The sequence below is a fragment of the Arvicola amphibius genome, chromosome 12 (assembly GCF_903992535.2).
Source record: "Arvicola amphibius chromosome 12, mArvAmp1.2, whole genome shotgun sequence".
In the NCBI taxonomy this organism is placed as follows: Eukaryota; Metazoa; Chordata; class Mammalia; order Rodentia; family Cricetidae; genus Arvicola; species Arvicola amphibius.
Window position 1 is genome coordinate 71,012,360 of NC_052058.2, and position 24,216 is coordinate 71,036,575.

The 24,216-nt window shown below is 40.5% G+C and overlaps 2 protein-coding genes across 5 annotated transcripts in view; one reads left to right on the forward strand and one right to left on the reverse strand.

The window, feature by feature from the left end:
• Positions 1-628: 628 nt before the first annotated feature.
• On the forward strand, positions 629-16,247 carry Prg4 (proteoglycan 4). 4 transcript variants are annotated; one of them, XM_038349118.1, is made up of 14 exons: positions 629-707; positions 1,243-1,345; positions 4,163-4,285; positions 5,589-5,708; positions 7,995-8,138; positions 8,672-8,791; positions 10,136-10,695; positions 10,744-12,286; positions 12,863-12,940; positions 13,919-14,055; positions 14,282-14,438; positions 14,804-15,004; positions 15,317-15,442; positions 15,984-16,247. In XM_038349118.1, exons 2-14 carry the CDS (start codon positions 1,270-1,272, stop codon positions 16,079-16,081), a joined length of 3,483 nt encoding a protein of 1,160 aa, XP_038205046.1. In that variant the 5' UTR covers positions 629-707; positions 1,243-1,269; the 3' UTR covers positions 16,082-16,247. The 4 variants fall into 4 exon arrangements, with proteins under 4 accessions (XP_038205046.1, XP_038205045.1, XP_038205047.1 ...); XM_038349117.1 differs by having other exon boundaries at positions 10,136-12,286; XM_038349119.1 differs by lacking the exon at positions 7,995-8,138 and having other exon boundaries at positions 10,136-12,286.
• Tpr (translocated promoter region, nuclear basket protein) overlaps positions 16,134-24,216 on the reverse strand; it is a 58,851-nt gene continuing 50,768 nt past the window's right edge. Inside the window, exons 47-52 of the mRNA XM_038349116.1 lie at positions 22,745-22,851; positions 20,922-21,017; positions 20,644-20,800; positions 19,252-19,370; positions 16,849-16,944; positions 16,134-16,332 (exon numbers count right to left, since the gene is read on the reverse strand). Coding sequence (XP_038205044.1) covers positions 16,277-16,332; positions 16,849-16,944; positions 19,252-19,370; positions 20,644-20,800; positions 20,922-21,017; positions 22,745-22,851 — 631 coding nt within the window. The 3' untranslated portion in view covers positions 16,134-16,276. The remainder of the gene's footprint in view (positions 16,333-16,848; positions 16,945-19,251; positions 19,371-20,643; positions 20,801-20,921; positions 21,018-22,744; positions 22,852-24,216) is intronic.

The following is a 24,216-nucleotide window of genomic DNA, read 5'->3' on the forward strand; positions in this document are numbered from 1 at the left end:
GCCAGAGTCCAATTGTGATGTTCATTCTGGTCTCCAATGCCTCTCCTTGTGATCCTCTTTCTTCAGCCTCCCGAGACATGGGACTACAGGCAGATGCCAGTGTGCCAGATTCTCAGTAGTATTTTTAATGCAAGCTTTTTCATGGCACTGAAACCTGAAAATCCGCACTGTGGGTATTTTCCTTTAAGGTGAACTGACAGCATTTTTTCTGTGCCCCACAAAAATAAAAATCCAAAAAAGGAGGAAGAGGATGCTACATTATTGGTATAAAGTCATGATCTTTTCATCCAAAACTTACATTACAGATATATCCAAAGCACCTTTTCTGGATTTAACTGGCAAGAAAGGAAGAAATGGTACAAGCTTGGGCATTTCAGAATAGCTGCTTTGCACTCTAGTCAAAGGCTTCCAAAGTGATTTACCATCTCGGAACAGTTTGTCCACTTCACTTAGAAATTAGAAATGTGTTTTGGCCAATAAATCTAACTTTATTTTGTAGTAGTCATTTTTCTTAATGGGAGTGTTTTCCAGATGTTGCCTAAGTCTAGTCGTCTGGGCCCCCGGCCAACAAATGAGGAAAGCTTGATTTCATAGGTTGTCACTGTTGATTTTGCTTAACCTTTGGACTAATTGGTTCATCCCAATCCATTTGCACTGGTATATAAGACTTCCAGCAACAGTGGAGAAATTCATCTCTCCTTTTTCAGGTAAGTGTCAAGGTTAACCTGTTTTTCGTAGCGTTAAGTATGTCTCCACTAAATGTGTTTGAAAAGGGACAGTAGTTAGAAAGTTTAGAAACGAACCATAACTATGCGAGGTACTTGTTGGAAGCCTATGAATTTATATTGAGTTAAGGGAAAGTTGGAAGATCTATTGCTCTTGTTAATCTCAATTTTATTGAAGCTGGTCATTTTATCTCCAGGACATGATTTAAGCCTTGCGCTGTAAGTACAGACGACTCCTCCAACAGAGTTATAAAATAAGTCTATTTTTCTGCTATTATTCTGGGGTGTTATAGTGGTTGGTAATTTAATTGAGTTGACTTGTTCTGTATCATATTAAACGTGATGATCAACTACTTTCTTAGGAATTCAAGTTGATTTCTCAGAAGTTCTGTTTTAAGGATGGAGTGGTTCATTATTGACTTATATTTGAAAAGTTTCTGGATGCTGTGCACGCTGCACACATTATGCAGTAGTGAGATTAAAGAGCAGGTCTCTGATGCTTTTATTTTTATTTCAGGCAAGGGTGTCGCATCGGAGAACTGCCATGGGGTGGAAAATACTTCCCATCTGCTTGTCGCTGCTGCTCCCTGCCTTCTTGATTCAACAAGTTTCATCTCAAGGTAACTTCACCATCACAAAATGCTTCTGTCCAGCCATTGTTGCCAAGTCCCCAGTGGGGCTTTATGACAACAACAAGAAAATATATTCAGAAACATATATATTTGCTTGAGTCAAACAATTTGCAACCCTAAAGTTGAAACACACACTGCACATTTGTGTGTTTTGGAATTCTCACCTCTTCCTCTGGCACTGTGAAAGCTTTGAGGGAGTTCTAAATTTTGATAGAATCGCGTCCTTATTCTGTTTATTCAGTTTTCCTTCAAAATTAAAAAAAATTACAGACATTTATATAACAAAACTATGCCAGAGCTACACAACACCATCAAAAGAAATGAAAAATACAACATTCGAATAACATTTGCTGGTATGTTGACAGATTTAACCAAATTTTCACATCAAATGAATCATTATAAATAACTTACTTTATCATCATGTCAGCATAGATAGCATATTATAAAGTACATTTACAGGGTTTCAAATGGAATTTTATGAGCTTTAAACACTCTCTTCCTTGCGGGGGCAATCCACCCCATTATGGGCTTGTACAGAGCTGAGTGCTATTTCTTATAACATTGCAGAGTTCAGTCCTTCAGAGTCTGTCCAAGGCAAATAGTATGTTATTCCTATAGAGGCCCTTGGTGTACACTCAGAATAGCCACGGTAGAGAATGAAGCTGTTTATCCATAACAATATGTAACTTCAGCTTTTCCCTTCAACATACACAGCATGGGAGAAGAAAATCAATATCCATCATTATTACAGTGAAGTTTTATTTTTAAAATAGACATTTCTAGTGAAATGTATAACATTTTTATTGACCCTGAACATGAGAGATGACTGCTTGCTTGCTCAGGCATGGTTTCAGAACCACCCAGATAAGACAAGGAAGACAAACCCCTAAATCAAACCTAAATGCTGAGTGAGGAGTGACGGCCACACTCCCTGTCTCAGGCCTCCAGTTTCCTCATTTGGTATTAAGACTCAACACTGGGTGCCTCGTAAGACACCCATTTTTTTTTCTGAAACAATGCCCATCTATCGAAAGTTCTTTTTAAATAAATAAACTTATAAGTTTAATTATAAGCAGTGGAATGGGGAGATGATGGCTTGGTGGCAAACTGTCTGAGGCACAGTGTGAGAACTGGACTTTAGATCCTCAGCACCTGCGTGGAAAGCTAGGCACAGTAGTACGCATCTGTAACCCTAACTGGGAGCCAAGACAGGCTGACCCTGGAACTCACTAGCCAAGCAGACTAGCCCCAGTGGCAAGCTCCAGGCTCAATGAGAGATCCTAGCCAAGAAAATAAGGTGGAAAGTGATGGAGAAAATCTGGCATCAACCTCTGGCCTCCACATGTGCACATACACATGCATGTACACCCCCCCCCACCCACACACACACTAGTGGTTTAAATAAATAGCAATTAACGTGAGGCTATAATAGACCATCTATGAAAAATAAGTGGATTTGTTCTAGAAATCTAAGTGTAAAAAAGTAATCTTTTGATGTTGTTTTGTCTGCTTTTCTTGCCTTCTCAACCTCTTCTCATTCTTTTCCCTTTATATATAATATATGTATTTATATACATACACTATATATGCATTTTTGTGTGTATTGTGCACATATGTATGTAAGCAACCATTCTACAAGTTATCCTACTCTTTATTGTTTCTTATATATGTGTTAAGACTTAACTTTCCTGGATTCTCTTGAGATTTTTTTTTCAGTGTATTTCGATATCCCCCTACAGATTAGGCCATTCCAGAAGTGGATTCCTTTGTTACATTCATGCTGTTATCTCCTGGGGAGGATTTCACAGTGTTATCTCTCAAATGGTGTTTAGAAATATTTGAGGCTAATTATTCCATCCCATCACAAGCACTCAGTTCGTGACCTTTATATCCACACCCAGATCTTACTTTGTTCTCGCTTATTCCTATTGACAGAGAGCACTTGGAAGAGTCTGCGCTCGCCTAGCCAGCCTGTTCTAGGTTCACCACTGAGAGTGAGAGGCAGGGCAATGAGTGGAGAAGGCTCATGCTTCAAATTCAGATATATGAGTTTGAGCTTGAAATGGACTATCTGTTTAGGATGACTATATAATTGATTATCCCAAATCAGGGCATTTATAAAAGTAAAGGGGTTACATAAATAAGGGATATATATTAGTATATACATTATATATACATATATATATATACATATACATATAGTAACTAGCTATGTGTCACTGGGCAAGTTATTAAAATTTGTCTGTTTTGTTTTTTGAGAAAGGATTTCTCTGTGTAGCCCTGGCTGTCCTGGGACTCTCGCTGTAGACCAGCGTGGCCTTGAACTCACAGAGACTTCCCTGCCTCTGTCTCCCAAGTGCTGGATTAAAAGCATGTGCACCACCACCATCTATGTTAGTCACCCTTTTTTTATCTTAGACAGCTACTTTTTTGGAAACATTTCCTAAGCTTTGGAGAGAATGTATGGCTCAGTATCTGCCATAGAGCTGCTCAAAAAATGGCCACCGGTAATCATAATAGAAGCATTCTGTGGCTGTAATGGCCACCTTTCCCCCAGGGTTATTACTCCTCATGGAAACATTACTTAGCTTCCATGGTACATTTATCACCCCAGCCTCGTGAAGAATAAAATGGCATGACCACACAAAGGCTCACCCCGATATCAGCTAGGCCCATCACTGTGCACTATTCCCAGCATTGAGCCGTGGGTAAGGCTCTCCCTCCTGGATGACTTTGTCCTCCTGAGTAGATCTCCCCTTTTCTAAGTGGTTTGGCCGTGTTTACCCTAGTATTGTGTACTTTTAGACTTGCCAAGCTGTGCAGGGAGATGTGGGGAAGGGTATTCTAGAGATGCCACCTGCAACTGTGATTTTAACTGCCAACACTACATGGAGTGCTGCCCTGATTTCAAGAGAGTCTGCACTACAGGTATGTTCTGAGAGCTGGGCGTCGTCTGTCAAGCCCGTTGTTCGCTCCTTTCCCTGCTTTGGCACCCTCTGCAGCTCTGTTCCTCCTCCTCCTCTGTTCAAGTGCCTTTTCCTTCACTTGCATAAACGTTTAAGTGCACTGTACCTAAGGATGGTTCCAAAGCTTCTGATTTCTGGGGTTGGGTCATGGACAGAAGCCTGGGCACTTGTCACTTGCACATATGTATCAAGTACTTGCATGTGAAATGTCTTAATTGGGCCTTAATAATGTGACTTGGTAGGCATCGAGTAAAAAGGAAGGCATACTTCTTCACCAACAGTTGACTTTTGATGGCTTAGAGATGGAGGCTTTCAGATAGTCTCAGGAAAGGACCAGTAGGCATAGAATACTTATATATGCTATTTGAACTTTGGGTATTAAATGTGCTTTTAAAGAGGATATTTTAAAGATCAAACAAATAGCAGGGCTAACTGATGAATTTCAAAGCCCAAAAGTTCGGAATCATGAGTGGTATTTCAATTGAACACTAGTTGGGCCATTTCTTATAATAGATGCAGACCAATTCAATATTCAGTTTATGAAAACTATAATTAAAATCTATAAAAGTTAATACGTGCATCAGAATTTGCATGTGGAGGTGGTAACGATGGTGCTGTAAGTCTGAGCGTTGGGTGAAGTAGTTCAAGCAGGCCTTGATTAAATCATCGCAACTCTCACCGAGTTTTCTCTGGAACAGCAGGCCATGTGTCACAGTCTACACCGTAGCATTCACTGAAACCTTACAGTCTTATTCTCTGCTCAGTTTTGCATCTCAAAAGTGTCTGCATTGTAAGCAATTTGGGGCCTGAACAGTAGCCTGCTCAGCTAGTTTCCTGGGCTATACTGTTATAAGATGGAGAGATTCAATGACTACAAATCTATTACAAAGACTTGTAGGTGTGAGGAGAGGATGAAGGACCTCGTATGAAGGGCAGTCTGCTCTAACAGTAGTTCCCAGTTTTCTATTGCGTCTACACACAGTACAGGACTCAGGCAGCGTCAGGATGTCTCTTGCTAGTTTACAAGGGAAAGAACGATGCCCCAACTTGTTAGATTTCTTCCCTGACTTAGGCTGTCTCTATTTGGACATCATCTTTTTAAATTCAATTTTTAAGACTAGATGATGTGCGTACTCCGAATTCCAAATAAGAGACGTAGAAGTGCACCCTTGGGACTCTGCTAGTTGTCGGAAGAGAAATGCTACAAGATGCGTCAGTGTGGCTTTGTGACTAATAATCCATGTTGCCTGTTTTGCTCTGGGCAGAGCTCTCCTGCAAAGGCCGCTGCTTCGAGTCCTTCCAGCGAGGGAGGGAGTGCGACTGTGACTCCCAATGTAAAGAGTTTGGCAAGTGCTGTGACGATTACGCGAGTTTCTGTGAAGAAGGTAAGGACCATGGTGCCAGCCAGTGCTGCTCAGGATAGCCAGCCCAGGACACACCCTTGCTTCAGCGATGTCTAACACACATCTAAGGTCTTGATTTTACTAACGTATAAGTTGCTTCCTAATAGTTTGGTTTTACAAAGACAAAGAAAAGCACCTTCCACGCAGCGACCTCTAGTTCACTAGCAAGGGGGATGTGGGCTAAGTGGATAGGCTTTCATCTCCTAAGGTGTGTCTTTCCCACTTTAAATCTTGTCCCCACTTAAAGGATCGCCTGCACAGAATCAGTTGTCCTTAGAGCTTTTTGTGCTCCGAGCCTAAATGTACTGGGTATATGTTTTTAAAGGCAGACCGCTTCCAGCTTCTTGTATAATTAACTCGTCGCCAAATCTACAGGAAAATCTATTAAAAAGTTGGTACCTCAATTAATTATTTGTGCCTGCCCATCCCTACAGTTCTCTCAGCAGTCTTTACATAAAGCCGGTGCAGGACAAATTCATTAAAAAGGGACTGTCTCACTTAAAAACCTTGTCTGGCCATCAAAACCTGAAGGAATCCTCTCACAGTATAACACAGCCCGTCCTTATTTCTCTTACAAGATAAAATAATAGAATACTTTCTTCCTCAATATTTGTTCTTAACCATTCTTTGTCAAAATGTGAATATCAGTGGAGGTAAAATTGAGATAAGCATTGCTTGCATAATTGGATCATGTTTTTCTTTGGCTGTGCCTCTTCCATGTTTAGAATGGCGGAAACTCAATCAGAGTTGGGGGCTGTTTCTTAACTGTTCAATATTTTTACAGGAAGTATTCTAAAAACACTGGAGACAACACCCTTATTTCAAAACCCCAGAGGTCTGCATTCCCGCAGCTTTCAGAAGGCACCGGGATGGGGATATGGCTATGTACTCACCACTTTGATAATTATTTTGGCTAAGAGACAAGCCAAAACCAAACAAAGAAAACAAACCAACACCCTACCTCCCCAATACACCAAGCAGTTGTTTTGGCAGAGGATGGGTAGGGAGACTGAGTGAAGACCTGGACAGACCATTTTAACTGCACATAGGACTCTGTGCGTCTGAAGATTTGAGGTTAGGCAGGAAGAGGAAAAAAATGGAGGCAATGCAAAGCAACTCCATTCACAGATTTCAGAAGATAGTCAGGCTCCCAGCTGAAAATGAAAGGCCCACCCAGAGCTTCGGAAGCTCACTAAAGCAGGATGGAAATTGCGAGGTTGCTTCAGGGTTGCCATAGGCACAGGTTATTGGGGTCTACCTAAAAACTGCAACATTCTGGGAACTGACAGGAGTCATATCAGCCCAATTGCCTCCCACCATGGGTAGAGAAGCTGGAAAGGCTGTTATCTGTTTTGGCCATGCTCACTAACTAGTACCCGCCAGAACTATTACTCAACTTGGCATCTTGCTAGGGGGGAGGAGAAAGAGGGCGAGGTACAGTGCCCAGTTCCTGGAAGCCAGAAGAGGAGCTCTGAGGAGATGGTGGGAATAGCGGGTGGATGGAACTCTCTTCTTCCCCATCTCCACGGCTGTTTCTTCTCTCTATCCCTCTCTTTCCTTCTGATCCCGTGTTGCCCCATGCCCCCCTTTTTAGATGTTAAGGCGTGGGAGGAGGGAATAAAAGGCAAAGGAGACACACACCAAACATTAGTGTGTTAGCTTGGGAAGGGCAACTCATTTGTGGAAAAGTATAACGTGGAGGTGTGAAATCTTCAAAATATACCTGTACAACTTTTATAATAAAACTCAGGGCAAACTGGCATTATTTGACTTAAATGCATATGAAAAGAGGAAAAATATACTAGAGTTGACTAGGGCACGATTTTTCCCATTCTCCATATGCAGTATTATTTCTGTTAATCGTGGGATGATGGCAAGATGGGTGAAACTCATAGAATGACAACTTGTTTTAGGTGATCATTTCTCTTCAGCAATGCTGCATACACATTTCAATTTACAGATGGGAAAATGTTCCATAGTTTGGCCTATATTTCAAGGTCGAAAAGGTAGGCACCCGGAGAAGCATACAACTAGCATTTAGAATGTTGACTCCTGAGACTGCTTTCTAGCATAATTTCCCACAGTTTGAGAATCCTATTTTATAGCAATGTGTCCTCAGAACTACTGGAGTTCTTTGTGCTGGGCTACAGCTGTCCTGTCCTGACATTTAGCAGCGTCTCCTCTTGGAGCCGCATGCATCCGCACTGTTCAGTTAGCACTGCCGAGGAGTCTAAACTGATGTTAACCCACCTGTCTTGCTTGGCTCAGTGCATAATCCCACATCACCACCTCCCAAGACTGCACCTCCGCCTCCAGGAGCATCTCCCATCATCAAATCAACCACCAAACGCTCACCCAAATCACCAAAAAAGAAGACTAAGAAAGTTGTAGAATCAGAGGAAATAACGGAAGGTAGGAAGATGGCAGACATCACTACAGGACATTTCTGAACTGAAATACCTGTAGGTAGACTATTCATATGAATAGCCTCACAGGGTAATCTTTTGAGCCATGGAGGGCTCATGGTTTTTTTGTTTATTTACTTGATTTATGCTAAAATTTCAGCTAAAATATAAACCCTTGGATATTTTTAGCCCTTATTTACCAAACCCTGCATGGGTGGTCTTCATCAGAAGAGGCAAATCTCACTGTAAAAAAATGAAAACATTTTTTCTCTATATCTTTATAGAATTAGATTGCATAACTTTTAGTAGGTGTGGGAAAATAAGAAAAAAGTTATATTGTTAGTATATGCAATCAACTCAGGTGCCTTGCTTTTGATTGACAGCTTTACAAAACGAGTAGTTGCATTACCCATAAGATGACAGCAGATTACAACTCTCGAAGGCCAGTTATTAGCATTTCTTGTTGTGTATGGACCGGCAGTTCTTTTGCTTTGTTCTAAATCACAGTTGGTGTGATCAAATTTTTTATTTGATTTATAGAACATTCTGTTTCTGAAAATCAAGAGTCCTCCTCCTCCTCCTCTTCTTCCTCTTCAACTATTCGGAAAATCAAGTCTTCCAAAAATTCAGCTAATAGAGAATTACAGAAGAACCCAAAAGGTTTGAGCATTGATAAAGATCAAAAAACTCTATCAATGCCATGCTAATCAATTATTTTTAAAAAGTAATGTGTGTCAATAGAACGGTTTAAGATCTTGCTATCTGGGGAGTAACTATGGAAACACTCAGTTTAGAAAGTACAAAATGGAGACCTTACAGAGACTCAGTGGTATGCAGCTAAGCTACCCTGTGGAGCCAGGAACCTGAAGACGCTGCAGTAGTGACTGGATGCAGAGTCTGGTAGCGGCCACAACAGTTTGTGGCGGTCTGTTGGAGTTCCTGTCTAGCTGATCACTGTGTTTTCTTTCCATTCTACCTCCAGCTTTTGTTTTCTCTTCTATGGTTTTCTTTAACAAAAACTCAGTGTTTCCCCAACATTAGTCCTTGACAGTATCCTAAACCTCCAGGGAAAGGCAAGATTATCATTCCTGTTCTATAGAACTTTATTATTTTTCTAACTTTTAAAGTCGTGAGTCTCACTTCTCTCTGCAAGTTAAAGAATAGGCTATTATTTCCTGGGAAGGGATTCCACCTGACCTGTTCTTTGTATTTCCTGAAATTCTAAAATATATTCTTTCTCTTATAGTAAGTACTAAAATTTTGAGGAACATCTCCCTGGGTGACCAGTTTCTTATAACCTTCCTTAAACCCTAATAGGCAGATAGTCTCGCTTCAATTCCTTCAAAGAATCCTGCTCACAATGGAAGTGCAATACAAGTTTGCTAAACAGAGTTTGTATCAGTGAAATGCTTTTTGCTTAGCTCCCCTAAGGGGCAGCTGCTGTGGGGAATCTTAAGTACAGTCTATTGCCCTGGCACCCTAATTGTCTACGCCTTCTGGGACTAGTGAGTTCAGGTGTGCATTTGAAAAGAATCAGTCAATAGCCCTATGCATGGCAACTAGGTTCATCAGAAACCTTTGGGAAGAGTGGAACCAAATCCTCAGTCAGCAGTAGAGGCCTTAGTGCAAAGAAGCTACAAGAGTTTGCACTTAAGTTTCCAGGAAGAAGGGACAACATTGAACAATATGGAATGGGAGTGGGTGGCATGATGGACCAAGTGAGGTAAAGAAATGAACACAGACATGGATTTATGCCAGTGATCACTTTGCTGGCTATAAGCTGCTACCGTCTTCCATGTATTTATATTTAGGGCTTCATTTGTGGTTTCTTCTGTTTGCCACATTTACTCAATAAGTCTCCAAAGACAGAAAATTTACCATACATTAACAGACACATTAAAGGTTAGCAATTTGCCTACTGACACATACCTAGTCAATGATCTTTATGTTACTATTAGAGAGAGAAAAAGTATTCAAAATAACAACTTTTATTTTCTTCTCTAGTGAAAGATAACAAGAAACCCCCTCCTAAAAAGGAACCTAATCCAGAAGCACCAGCCGTAGATGAAGCTGGAAGTGGACAGGATAACGGTGAACCCAAGCTCACCCCAGCTCCTGACAATCCTACTACTCCGTCTCCCAAGACTACAGCAGCAAAACCTGCAAGTGCCAAGCCCAGTCTTGCTCCTACTTCTGAGACATCCAAAGAGGCATCTTCAACTTCCAACAAAGAGACAGTAGTGGAAACGAAGGAGAGTACTGCAACAAATACACAGACTTCCTCCAGTAAAAAAGAGAAAACTACTTCAGCGAAAGAAATACGGAGTGCAGAGAATAAAGATGCTGCACCCACATCTCCTACACCTACCACCTCCAAGAACTCAGCTCCCACAACCACCAAGAAGCCAGTACCCACTACTACAAAGGAACCAGCTCCCACTACCACCAAGATGCCTGTAACTACAACCAAGGAACCTACTTCTACCACTCCCCAAAAGCCTGAACCCACCCCCAAGGAACCAGCTCCCACGAGCCCCAAGGAGCCAGCTCCCACAACCCCTAAGGAGCCTGAGCTCACCACCCCCAAGGAACCAGCTCCCACGACCCCTAAGGAGCCTGAGCCCACCACCCCCAAGGAACTAGCTCCCACGACCCCTAAGGAGCCTGAGCCCACCACCCCCAAGGAACCAGCTCCCACGACCCCTAAGGAGCCTGAGCCCACAACCCCCAAAGAACCAGCTCCCACAACCCCCAAGGAGCCTGAACCCACGACCCCTAAGGAGCCTGAGCCCACAACCCCCAAGGAACCAGCTCCCACCACTCCCAAGGAACCAGCTCCCACGACCCCTAAGGAGCCTGAACCCACGACCCCTAAGGATCCTGAGCCCACAACCCCCAAGGAACCAGCTCCCACGACCCCCAAGGAGCCAGCTCCCACGACCCCTAAGGAGCCTGAACCCACGACCCCCAAGGAACCAGCTCCCACCACCCCCAAAGAATCAGCTCCCACCACCCCAAAGGAATCAGCACCTACAACCCCTAAGGAGCCTGAACCCACCACCCCCAAGGAACCAACACCCACAACCCCTAAGGAGCCTGAACCCACAGTCCCCAAGGAACCAGCACCCACAACCCCTAAAGAGCCTAAACCCACAGCCCCCAAGGAACCAGCACCCACGACCCCTAAAGAGTCTGAACCCATAGCCCCCAAGGAACCAGCTCCCACAGTCCCTAAGGAGCCTGAACCCACAACCCCCAAGAAACCAGCTCCCACGACCCCTAAGGAGCCTGAACCTACCACCCCCAAGGAACCAGCTCCCATGGCCCCTAAAGAACCTGCACCCACAACTCTCAAGACTCCTGCTGAAGTAACTCCTGAGTTTCCTGAAGCATCCACACCAAAGGCTCTTGAAGACAGTCCCAAGGAACCCAGTGTGCCACCAACTAAGACTCCTGAGGTAAGCAAACCTGAAATGACTACAGCAGCTAAAGAGAAGGCAACAGAAAAAGACCCAGCCAAAACTACAACTGTTGCCCCTAAGAAGACAACAAGTAAACCAGAAGAGACTACTGAGTCAGAAGCAAGTCCCACCACACAAGTAAAACCTACAACTCAAGATACCACATCACCCCAAATTACGACTCTGAAAACAACAACTCTCGCACCCAAAGTAACTGCTCCAGCTGAAGAGACTCCAGACAAATCTGAAGAAACAACCCCTGCATCAGAAGATCCTGATGCCCCTACAACAACTCCAAAACCCCAGAAACCAACCAAAGCACCCAAGAAGCCCGCCTCTACCAAAAAGCCAAGCAAAGCACCTAAGAAGCCTGCCTCTACCAAAAAGCCAAAGACAAAAAAAGAGAAAAAACCAAAAACGACACCATCTCCTCTGAAGACGACTCCGGCAGTGCCTGAATTGAATACCACTCCTTTAGACATCGTAGAGCTGCCAACCACTGCCAGCCCTAAGCAAACTCCAGCCCCAGAAACAGCTGAAGTAGACCCAGACCATGAAGATGCGGACGAAGGTGAAGAAGGAAAACCTCTCATGATCCCCAGGCCTCCTGTGCTCTCCCCCATCGTGATTCCAGGCACTGATCACTTGGCCGGCGTACTCAACCATGGCATTAGCACCAATCCCATGCTCTCAGGTACTAAGAATCAGTTACTTTCCTGTTGTTGAGATCCACGGTCTGGAACTCTTACTGGGGAGCTTATCAAGTTTGATGACAGCTTCCTCTAGGCGTGCAGGGTAAGAACAAGCACAGTACACTCAGTCTTCAGGACACTGAGTGGTAATTAGCGTCAGGAACGTAGTGTTGGTGAAGTCTGGACAGGTCTGTTTTAAGCGGAAATGGGGTGTAGAATGTCAAAATAATTTAGTTAGGTGGGACTTTATCCTTCAGAGAGCATAATGCAAAGAAGAAAAAAACCCATTTCCTTTTCTAACTCAACCTCAGGGCAGTGACTGAAAACAGTTCAAATGTCCAATAAATAGCTCATGTACATATAAGAGCAGGACAACCTGGCCTCTTACACCTCGCTATTATTGTTACATAATACTCCTGAATCACGTTAGGGAAGAGGAATTATGAAACCTTATCACTTCCTTTTCACCTTACTAGATTTTAGAAGGACAAACAGGAAACAGAATCCTGTTAAGGATTTGAAAACAACCAACCGTGTTTCCCATCTGTTCTATATTAACTTTTCCCGATTTGTTTTAGATGAGACCAATTTGTGCAACGGTAAGCCAGTGGACGGACTGACGACTCTGCGCAATGGGACATTAGTCGCATTTCGAGGTGAGCTATCAGTACATGAATGTGTTTCCTCTTGTTTTGTACTGGCATTCCTGAAAACAAAGTCAGCAGTAAGCTAATTTGAGTTGTGCTTTTAAAGGGAAACTGACTCATGATTCTACACTAATTGAGAATATTGGATGGATTAATTTAGGCACATAAATACAAAAATACTCGAATTGTAATTACTGAAGGTGTGATAGGATTTCAAAGTGTCAATTTCAAACTAAATGGAATGACATAGATTTGCATTCTGTGACCTATTTTCTTAGAAAAGTATGCCTCCATTACGAGGTAAGAAAAGCCGTACTTTTTGAGAGTAACAGTGAATTAAGTAGATTTCCCTTGGACTGGTATTTTAGCCTTCTTAGAACACAGATTAAGTATGAACAAAACCAAACCATACATAGTAAATGTTCAAGAGATTTTAGTAGTCATTAAGTTATAACTCTAATTCTAGAAAATAAAAACACTGAAACCCAGAAAGCTATTCGTCACAAAGGCAAAAAGATCTTTTCTAGAGAAAGTAGGCAAATGAGCAGGTATGATGGCTCAGTGGATGAAGGTACCCACTGACAAGGCTGACCATCGGTACTGACCTCTGGGACCTACATGGTGGGAGGAGAAAGCCAACTCTCACAAGTTGTTTTGTGACCTCCACATACACCCACAAGTGTCCACACATACAAACCAACCAACCTAACCCAAATCAAATAAAAATCAAGGTGGGTGCCAGGAGTACACTAATTCCAACACACAGGTGCTGGAGGAAGGTAGAATCTCTGCGTTCAAGTCAGCCTGGTGTGCACAGATGGTCTCAAAACCCTCAAAAATTAACTATCTGAATTTTCTTTTTCACTTGGCTCTACTTCCAGGCACTTAACATGTTGGATTCACTTTTTTCTTTATAATCACATTCTTTTCTGTTGGGACGTATTTTAGTATTCAGACTATAGGCTGACATGTCTCTTTAATTTTTAGGTCATTATTTCTGGATGCTAAATCCATTCAGACCACCATCCCCACCACGCCTGATTACAGAAGTCTGGGGTATTCCTTCCCCTATTGACACTGTTTTCACTAGATGCAACTGTGAAGGGAAAACTTTCTTCTTTAAGGTAACAGAAATATTGCTTGGAAAAAAAGATGCAGTCGCACCTTGTCCTAACTCATCTTAACCTTCAATTTGGAAACAACGAATCTCTCAAAAGTAATTTCATACTATTTACCATCTGCTTATTCAAATTCAACCAAGTTAGCCTGCTCCCCTACACTTAAATCAGAATGAATTCCAGAACCATGCCTACAAATCCTTTAACATCATCTTCTCTTTTTAACAACCAGGATTCTCAGTACTGGCGCTTCACTAATGATGTACAAGATGCCGGGTATCCTAAACAAATCGTCAAAGGCTTTGGAGGACTAACAGGGAAGATAGTGGCAGCTCTTTCAATTGCCAAGCACAATGACAGGCCTGAATCCGTGTACTTTTTCAAGAGAGGTCTGTATCACACGGCCGGCAACGTGACACTGCTTTTTAAAAACTGATGCTGGTATTTTATTGCTAAAAATATTACAGGATATAAGAATTTAGGTCTCCTGCAATGTGAAACATAGAACATCTGGGTCTGACAAAAAGAATGCTATCATTGACTGACTGTGTGAGGCAATGTGTTGGATTCATTTGTTCTTCAAGTCTTAGTAATTGCTGTATTTCAAGAATATTTTTCAATTAACTATTCAATTAACAATAGCCATTATTAAAAATCTCTCTATATATATTTATGAAAACAACCAAAAAATGTAAAGGCAATCCTAAGCCATTCCCTTATTTTTGTTTGCTATGTGACTTTCCTAATGTAACAGGTGGCAATGTTCAGCAGTACACCTATAAACATGAGCCCGCGAGGAAGTGCACTGGACGGAGGCCTGCTATCAACTACTCAGTGTACGGGCAGGCAGCGCAGGTCAGGAGGCGCCGCTTCGAGCGTGCTGTTGGACCTTTCCAGACACACACCGTCAGAGTCCATTACTCACTGCCCATGAGAGTCGTTTATCAAGACAAGGGTAATGTTTTCATCATATCAAGAATTCTGATCACGATGGAGATTATTGGTGAACAAGTACTAACAATTTAAACTTACTGATGTAAAACAAACCTTTGCCTTACTGAGTAATAACCAAAGATTAATTCTTTGTTTTTCCTTTGTGGGTAAAGGAAGTAATTTATTCAAGCACCGTACACAAATCTCTAACCCTCAAGACAGTCCTAAAAGTGAGGTGCTAATGCCACAGCAGAGAGCCAATTTAGAACCTGGGCTCATGCAGCTCTAAGGCTGCAAACTCTCTGACACACCTTATTACAAATTCTGTCTGCAGGTTTCCTCCATAAGGAAGTCAAAGTGAGCACGATGTGGAGAGGGTTTCCAAACGTTGTTACCTCAGCAATAACACTGCCTAACATTAGAAAACCCGACGGCTATGATTACTATACCTTTTCTAAAGGTAAGCAGAATGCAAACAGTTTGGGGAAGTTCCCAAGTTGATCTCACTGGTGGAAGCACAAACATAATTTAAGTGGAGATGGCAAGTGTACAGTCATGACTGTAAGGAAGAAACAAAACTGGCACAGAGAAACAGAACTTGTTTCTATCACCAGCGGTACTGAGGATTCTACACAGCAATACAGTCTAGAGTTTTATTAACTAAAGTATATTAACTAGGACACTTATCTTTTGAAAGACGAGTTATCTAAATTATTCCGCCCATGATTCCATAATACGAATGTCTAAGAAGTGTATTTTAAAAATGATAAAAGTCAAATGAATCATCTTTTAAATTAATTGGTTCTTTAAATACTTATTTTATAAAGGAGCATTGACCCTAACAGTACTGAAGGATGCTGAAAGATCACTCTATCAAACAGCAGAAAATTAGTGAAATCACTTTTGATACTGAAATGATACTGCTTTGAATATAATAATCAACATAAACAAGTGTTTTACCTTCTTTTTAATTAAAAAGATGATTTCTCTTTCCCATTTAGATCAATACTATAACATTGATGTGCCAACTAGAACAGCAAGAGCAATTACTACTCGTTCTGGGCAGACTCTCTCCAAAGTCTGGTACAACTGTCCTTAGATTGGTGGGCAAAGAAGAGTCACCAAAATGAAATGAAGAAAACAACGATCAATTCTGACATTGAAATACATTTTATTAATAAAGAATGTTGAAATGAGCATACCTATTTATACAAAACACTTCTCAACTTGACAATCATTATATTAAAACAGATTTGCCAATCTTATTCACAGGTGTTAATAGTTTACAGGTCACTTAATTAATATTCCCTCTATTTATTCCTCCTCTTCCTCCCACTGCATGGCTTACACCTGGAGAAGGAAATAATAAAAGGTAATCATTCATGGTCAACAGAAAAACCTAAGATATTATAAATATTAAAAGGTAGTCCCCATGTTGATTAACAGTTATTATAAATGGGTCACTAGTACTGATGTAAAATGTACAGACTAAAGAGTTACATTAGAAAACATGGAAATACTAAAATCTTGTATTTCTTTACTAGCTACAACAGCCACAAAACCTTCATTGCACAAAAAGCCTTCACAACATAAGAATACAGGTAGAGCTAGTACAATGAATACACAGCATGACATTTTAGATTTTCCAAATCTTTCTTTGGATCCAATAAAATAAGATACCAATTATATGTAAAAAAAACATTCATTTTGTACCTATGACAAATAAACTGCTTTAAAGAAGCTTTCTGGTTGTTAAGCATCACATTATAACATGCAATTATGAATCAATACTTACAATTTACCTTAGAAACTTGTTGCACATGTTATTATCCCACACATCAACTAATCTGTACCTTGGAAACTCACCTCTCTGTCTGTTAAACTGACGACCACGAACGCCTTGTCTCAATGTTGTCTGAAGTCTTACTCTTCTGAAAGGCTTTGGCTGACTGCTGCTAGTATCTAAAGAATGCATTAAGATACAATTTTAACAACAAAGCTGCTACAATTAATTACTAGATAAGTACACAAATTCAGATATGCCCATTGTTTTCAATATTCAAGTTTGCTTCTTCAGAGGGAAGGAAACTAAACAACCACACAAACACAAAAACTGGTACAATTAAAAAGTAAAAACAAGGCGCACGCCTTTAGTCCCAGTTCTTGGGAGGCAGAGGCAGGCGGATCTCTGTAAGTCTGAGGCCAGCCTGGTCTACAAGAGCTAGTTCCAGGGTAGGCACCAAGGTTACAGAGAAACCCAGTCTCAAAACAAACAAACAAATAAAACCAGTAACAAAAAAAACCCAAAACACAATATCAAAACAATCTACTTGGAGAAAAAAAACATAGGAGTTTATTTGTTCAACCACTCAACTAACTTAGGAGGTTTTTATTTAAGATAACTCTCTGGTATACACAGGATGCCAGGGGCAGGCGAATTATGGTAACAATGAATCAGATTCTAGAGAAGACAAAAATATCCTATCATCTCTGACTTGCAGTTCTGTCTAATACTTCAAATCAAATCATTAGCAAATCCTGTCAGCTCAAATTTAAACAAACTCACCAGAACCACACAGCTATATCTTGGTGAAGTCACTGGCACTACTCTGCATTTCAACAGCTTCCAAATTTGGCTGTTTCTGCTCATTACTAAATTTTAGCCTCTTTATACACCCTGGCCAAACTGCCTGCAGCAGCATCATATCATTAATCTATGTGAGGAATTTCAACTGTGTTCCATCTCTATGAGACTCAAAACAACGACAAAGATCTACTTGCTTTTCCTTCATCACAAGTTTCCCAGTCTCAGTCCTCATTCTGCTCCAGCCATGATGACCTCCTAGCTGATGTTGAACGTCTCTCAGACACAACCCATTTGCTTATGGGACTTTATACAACTGCATAGCTTTGATCCTTTTCCAAATGTTAGTTTTTTGGCCACATTTTCTGTGACATTCCTAGTTATGTTAGACATTCAAATTTGATGAATGAGTACCCAGCCAGAGAATAAGATTAATGTAATGGCATTCTATTTTCTAGTAACAACCAACCACATTTTCTTACACAAGGGCTAGTTTGGCAACTACTATTACTTCTACTATTGAGGGAATACAATTCTTAGAGAACATGAACAGGACTAATAATTATATTTAAAATTTCTGATCTTTTTGTGCATAAAGCTATTTGCAATTTTGACCACGAGATTCAGTATGAAATGTGGCTATGTAAAGTAGCCAGCTGTAAAATATGGACAAGAGTTGAACCTACAACTATAAGGCAAGCGGCTGAAATGGCAGAAAAGCAACTAAGAGGGATAGGAAGAAATTTGGGGACAGCAAAATTATGTGAATATAAAATACAATTAAGCAAGTCTGTCACAACATGATTGTTCTATAAAAATTTCAGAATAACCATCATGATGGAGTATTCCATTTCCATAAATGAAAGGTAAATTTCCTCAAAACTGAAGGTGATTTGCCTTACGCATGCTAAGATTATAAAGCTTAGCATGCAGTTTTACTGAGTGGAGTTTCTAGAGAAAAACTTGCATCCTGGCCTACAGCATATTAGCTACATGACCTTGTGAAGCAATTTAACTTTTCTATGCTTTAGTCTTCATACCTAAAATATGGGAATGGACACTACCAAACTGGCTTGTTGTGAGACCCAAATAATGTGTAAAAGGCTTGACAATAGCCTGACACACAGTTAATACTCAAAAGATGCCTATCCCACAGAAGTATCTTTTATTATAGGAAAGACATAATCTTTCCAAAGTTAAATTTAAAAACTTTAAATTAGTAAATTTCACACATGGTTTTGAAGTAAATGGAGTCCCACCTCCAAACCTCCAGTTCAAAGCTCCTCTGGCAGAGAGCTGGGGAAACACTCCTTCGATTCCTTCCCAATACAACCACCCCTCCAATTCAAGAGCACCTTTAGACAGGTGAATAATTCATAGGATCTGAGAAAAAAAACCAGAATCTAAGTAGCACAGTTTGGAGACCCAAACACTTTACAGGACCTGTGCTGACACTGTTTATCTGGATGAAATATAAGTAAACTACTCTTCTGGTGTGGATCTACCATCTTCGTGCTTCTATCAATGCCAGAACACCAGAATTTTGTCGTAATAAGCTCCTTTTAATGATAAAAATTAAGGAATGTGTTTTACAAGTCAGGAGTGTGGACATGAGAGCTGTGTCTCTGGTAAGCATCTCTGCAGACAAGGGAAATAAATGCAGGCTGCATGCGCACAGTCCTTACCCACAGAAGAGCTGGACGGAGGGTCCTGGCTGGTTGAGGGGAGATCGGACTCATCAGATGCCTGCACAGGCTCCTCTTCCTGTTGGCTATCAATTTCTAGGCCTGCCTCTGAACTAATACTAAGAAAATAAATGTTGATTAGAAAACGTAAAACGGAATCTAGAAAGTAACCCATGTTCCCAAGTTCTTTTTGATTTACTTTGTAAACAGTTCCAGGGTTCTAGTTTTAACTAAAAAATTAGACTCTGATAAAGATTGTCATTTTTTTTTTACTAAAGAAAGCAGAGCAGGGGTTGGGAGCAAGGACTCCAGCTGTCTTCCTTTCACCTCCGTTCTTACTAGGATGTCCTCCAATTTTGCTTTTTGTTTTCCCACTGATTCAGCAGCCCTCCTTCACCATTTGACAAAAATGTTTACATTCTTGACACTCACAGGAATATATTAGACTTTGATAAACTCTCAAACAAAAGGCAAGAGTTATTCACAATTGCCTCAACTAGTAACAGCCGATCAGTAAGTCACCACGAGTAACAAGTTATGGGTATGAGAGTACCTGATTCAGTGGCTATATTTTCATCTTTCTCCCTTTAAGAAGCACATGACGGTAGCTAGTAAAAACCTGAATCTGCTCTAATCTTTCCTCCTTTATCACCTGAAGACATTAGTACGGTTGCTGGCAACAACTTACCCAAGACGTTGCAAGATGGGGAGGTATAAACAGCACGGGGCGGAAGTTAAGGTTTCAAGTCTCACCCGAGCTGGCTACCAGTAGAATAGTCTAAGCAAATTACTGTTAACACCCTCTGAACTTAACTACTATGATGGAAAGTGATACATTTTAGGAATACTGTGTAGGACAAATATAAAGTGACCCGAAAACATGTAGAGAATTAGTAGCAGCTAGTATTCTCAGTGGGATTTACAACCCCCTCAAAATTAAGTACCAATGTTAAAGAATACAAACAGACCTGCTCTTTACCTTATAGTACCCCAGTAGACCCGGCTTATGAAACATCGTCAAAGAGTCCTTGAGCTCTAAGCAGAAAACCCGTGTTCTACCAGCAATGTTTCTGACCATTAAACAGTACAAATTTCCTATTTTAAAAGAATTAGATTCCAGTTTGAAACTTAATTCTCCATGGGCTCCTTTTAGCAAATTATTTGTGTCCTTAGAATGAAAAAAAAAGTTTTCAATAATGCTTTTTAAAATTGTCTCTCATAGTAACCCTAAATTCTGAAGCTGGTTTGATTCTGAAGGCAAGGCAGCTTTTCCAAACATAGGCTTTGGCTTAGCCACAGAGTAGGGTAACACTGAGAACAGACTCTGATGCATTTGCTTGCTCAAGCGAACAATTATTGACAACATACAAAAACTACACAACAAAATCATACCCTTCAGACTCTGCCTCCACAAACACTTCATCTCCATCGTCAGCAGCGGCTGTTTCGTTTGTTGTGGATAAAGTGCCCGTGGATGTTGTCACCATGGGAACAGACTGAGAAGCATGCTCTGAAGCATCAGACGTGGTACTCTCAGTAAACACAGTCACTTAGAAAGAAAGAAAATAAACACATTTACCTTTGTGGTTCATTAATTTTGAGCCAGAATAGGTCCAATGGGGTTCTATGTCACCAATAAAATAAAATGTCCCAATTTGTCTGGCACCAACCTGGGGCTGCTACTTGGAGAGGTGTAGTGGGAACACTGCGGCCACCAGACTCTTCCTCATGAGCCAGAAAGAGGGGTGTTTCATACATTCCCAAACCTAGAGACAATTGTGAGCATCAGTGAATGACTAAAAGAACACAAAGAAAAGAATTAGCACAAAGTGTACAATTTTTTTTAAGCTCGTAATTTAGTTGCTCCATAAAGGAAAAAAAATCAAGTTCAATACATACTCTACACTTCTTTTAAACACTTTAACACTAATTAAAGTACTCCAAGCAATTAGCAAAAATATCTTTTTTATTCTTATTAGAATATATTAATTGCACACACACAAAAAGTGATTTTGTTAACAGTTTAAAACAAGCTAATTTTATGGCGTATCCAACTATCAACAAGTACTCTGTTGAAATCCATTCCTCACATAACTGCTAAGGTTTTTACTTCTTTGTAATTCAGCAATCCCTTTCTTAAGCAGAGGATGACAAGGATGACTATCTTGAATATTTTCTATAGAAATAGCATTTATTCTGATGCAGAGCCAAAAGGGACCCACCCACCGTTCTGCAGCATCCTGTGAGCAGCATCCTAGAGTCAGTCTCCACCCGGGAGAGGGAACCTTGTTTATAAGCAGTTCTGCCCACCTTGGTGGAGTGCTGCTTTCTAGGCAAAAATATGACTGTTATACTGTATCGCCTTTCAGATGCACCCCAGGAATGAGACTCTTTTTAAGAAATGCAGTCTGTTTCTGTGGCTCTGGAAAGTGCTGGGGTGGGGGGAACATCTCTGCCTACTCATCATGTCAGAGGGATCTACAGAACAGCTTTTCTCCTTCCTACATTAGGCTGAATAAGCAGCAATGTATCTTTACTGTATTCAAAATAAATACATCGTATCAGTTTTTCTACTGCTAGTGAAACTTAAACATCCCCATGGTTTCAAAGCGAGTTAGCAGTAGGTATTAGCCTTCTCTACTCACTTGCAAAATGCCAGTTTCCCCGAAACACGCCTAACTCCACTAGTGGACTAAATGGTAATTAATTCCACAAACAGTATAATCCAAATGCAGGTATCATCAACTCTACTTAATTTTGGGGTCATTTTATTTTATATCTCATACTTTACTTTTAAAACAAAGGTTAATAAGGACAGTTTAGTTAGCCATATACTTAATTAGGTATGCCACAACTCAAGTGTAAACAAAATTACAGTGTACTCCTAAATTTAAAACAGCTGGTAATTCTTAGAATATTTATTGGATCACTATTATCTTTGAAGATATATGTGGTGGTTTGAATGAGAATGGCTCCCAAATGTTCATGTCTGAATGCTTGGTCCCTAGTTAGCTGAACTGTCTGAGAATGATTAGGAGGTGTAGTCTTGATGGAGGTATGGCCTTGTGAGGAGGTGTCACTGAGGGTGGCCTCTGAGGTTTCAAAAGCCATTCCAAGCCCAGTGTTTCTCTCTCCTCTCTTGCAGACCAGGATGTAAAGCTCTCAGTTTCCAGTACCTGCTCCCTGCCATGATGATAACGGACACATCCTCTGAAACTGTAAGCCCCCAATTAGGTCCTGCTTTTATAAGTGTCTTGGTCATGGTGTTTCATTATAGCAATAGAACAGTAATTAAGATCATATACAAATACAAAAAGTCTTTAGGCTAAAGGAACTAGAACTGCGCTCATGAGATTAGAAAAGACAATGCCACACTGGTGGCTTTATAAATTAGGACAGGGATAATATTATAGCAAGTTAAAGGAACTCATAGCATACTAACTTCTGCCAATACATACAATTAAGAAATCTCAGGCTTATTTGGCAATTTTACCTCCTTGAGAAGCAAGCTGGCCAAGATCAGAGTGACTGGAACTTGTCTGTGGCATGTCTTCAGGTGGCCCAAACCGGAATCTAGGAACACCGGCAACCTGTGGGGAACTAAGTGGACAAAAATTAGATTAATGGGAAATTTAATGCTGCCTGTTTAAACCATGAAAAGGAAAATTAAAAAAAAAATCAATAAGCAAGGAATGAAAATGATATCAACAAAGGGTTTCTTCCAATAATATCATCACTGAATTTAGCAATATGAATAATTTGTAATCTAACTTTTAGCTTCTTTGAACTATGCTGATTTTTGAACTTGTCTGAAACACATGGAACAAGAAGCAAACAAGCAAACAAAAAGTTTTTTTAGTTTCAGTTTTCACTGTTTTGTGTATAAGTTACTTCCTGGCCTACTGTACGCAAAATCTAGCTCTAAGATTTAGAAAAACCCTAGCATTAGATGACTAGGTTGCTTTCTCCCTGTATCCTAACAATAATATCATCTATCCCATTGCCTATTCAAAACACAAAACCCAGTCTCACTTCTTTCCCACTCTTTTTCTTAAGCTACACATAATTATACGTGTTTATGGATTATGCCTCTGTAATTTATATGAGTTAATTTTTAATTTTACTCAAAAGTATACTTTTAGCGAAAATCTTTCCTTCAGGTTAGTTTTCAAATCTATCTCTATACAGCTGCTCTAACAATAATTTTTTAAAAGATTTATTTACTACATAAACAGTGTTCCTCCTGCATGTACAGCTACATACTAGAAGAGGGCCCTATATCTCATTATGGATAGTTGCGAATCACCATGTGGTTGCTGGGAATTGAACTCAGGACCCCTGGCTCTTAACCACCAGTGCTTTTAACCACTGAGCCATCTCTCTAGTCCTGCTCTAAAAATCTTGAGAACTCCTATACCATGCTTCTAATTTTCAGCCTGTTTAATTGGCCCCAAATCTCAAGAGGTTGACTGGTATTTAAACTCCAAATTTCTTCAAAAGGCTCACGCTGGAACTGGTACATAAATTGAGGACACTAGGGTTGTGGCATGGAATGTATTAAGGTAGTTCTCATGCAACAATACCATCTATCCTTATAGCTATAAGGTTTAAATAATGCGCAGAAATGCTAATTATTAGAAACTGTAAGGTTCAATTAATGTCCTCCCTTATTAATTTTTGGAATAATTACTTCATTTGTATTAACAAACATCACTCACCCCATCTCTGTCCTAGACAGACAGGAGACAGCTGGTTACTCATACCCTAAACTTTCACAATACACCATCTATCATGACTACCGCAATGACAAACACCTCCACCAGCACTACACAGCATTTACTATGTGTCAGGGAGATTCTAAACCTGTAAGCACAAACTGAAGTATCAGAAGAAGGGACAGCAGCCCTAGAGGGAGGTTTTAAACACAGCATTCTGATGTAGAAACCACATGATTTTTGTTGTTGT

Excerpts from the sequence above, each read along its gene's own strand:
- Prg4 (XM_038349117.1), top strand. The coding sequence starts at position 1,270 with ATGGGGTGGAAAATACTTCCCATCTGCTTGTCGCTGCTGCTCCCTGCC. Across the intron at positions 12,287-12,862 it reads CACCAATCCCATGCTCTCAG|ATGAGACCAATTTGTGCAAC; the intron begins GTACTAAGAATC and ends GATTTGTTTTAG. Across the intron at positions 14,439-14,803 it reads CGTGTACTTTTTCAAGAGAG|GTGGCAATGTTCAGCAGTAC; the intron begins GTCTGTATCACA and ends CTAATGTAACAG.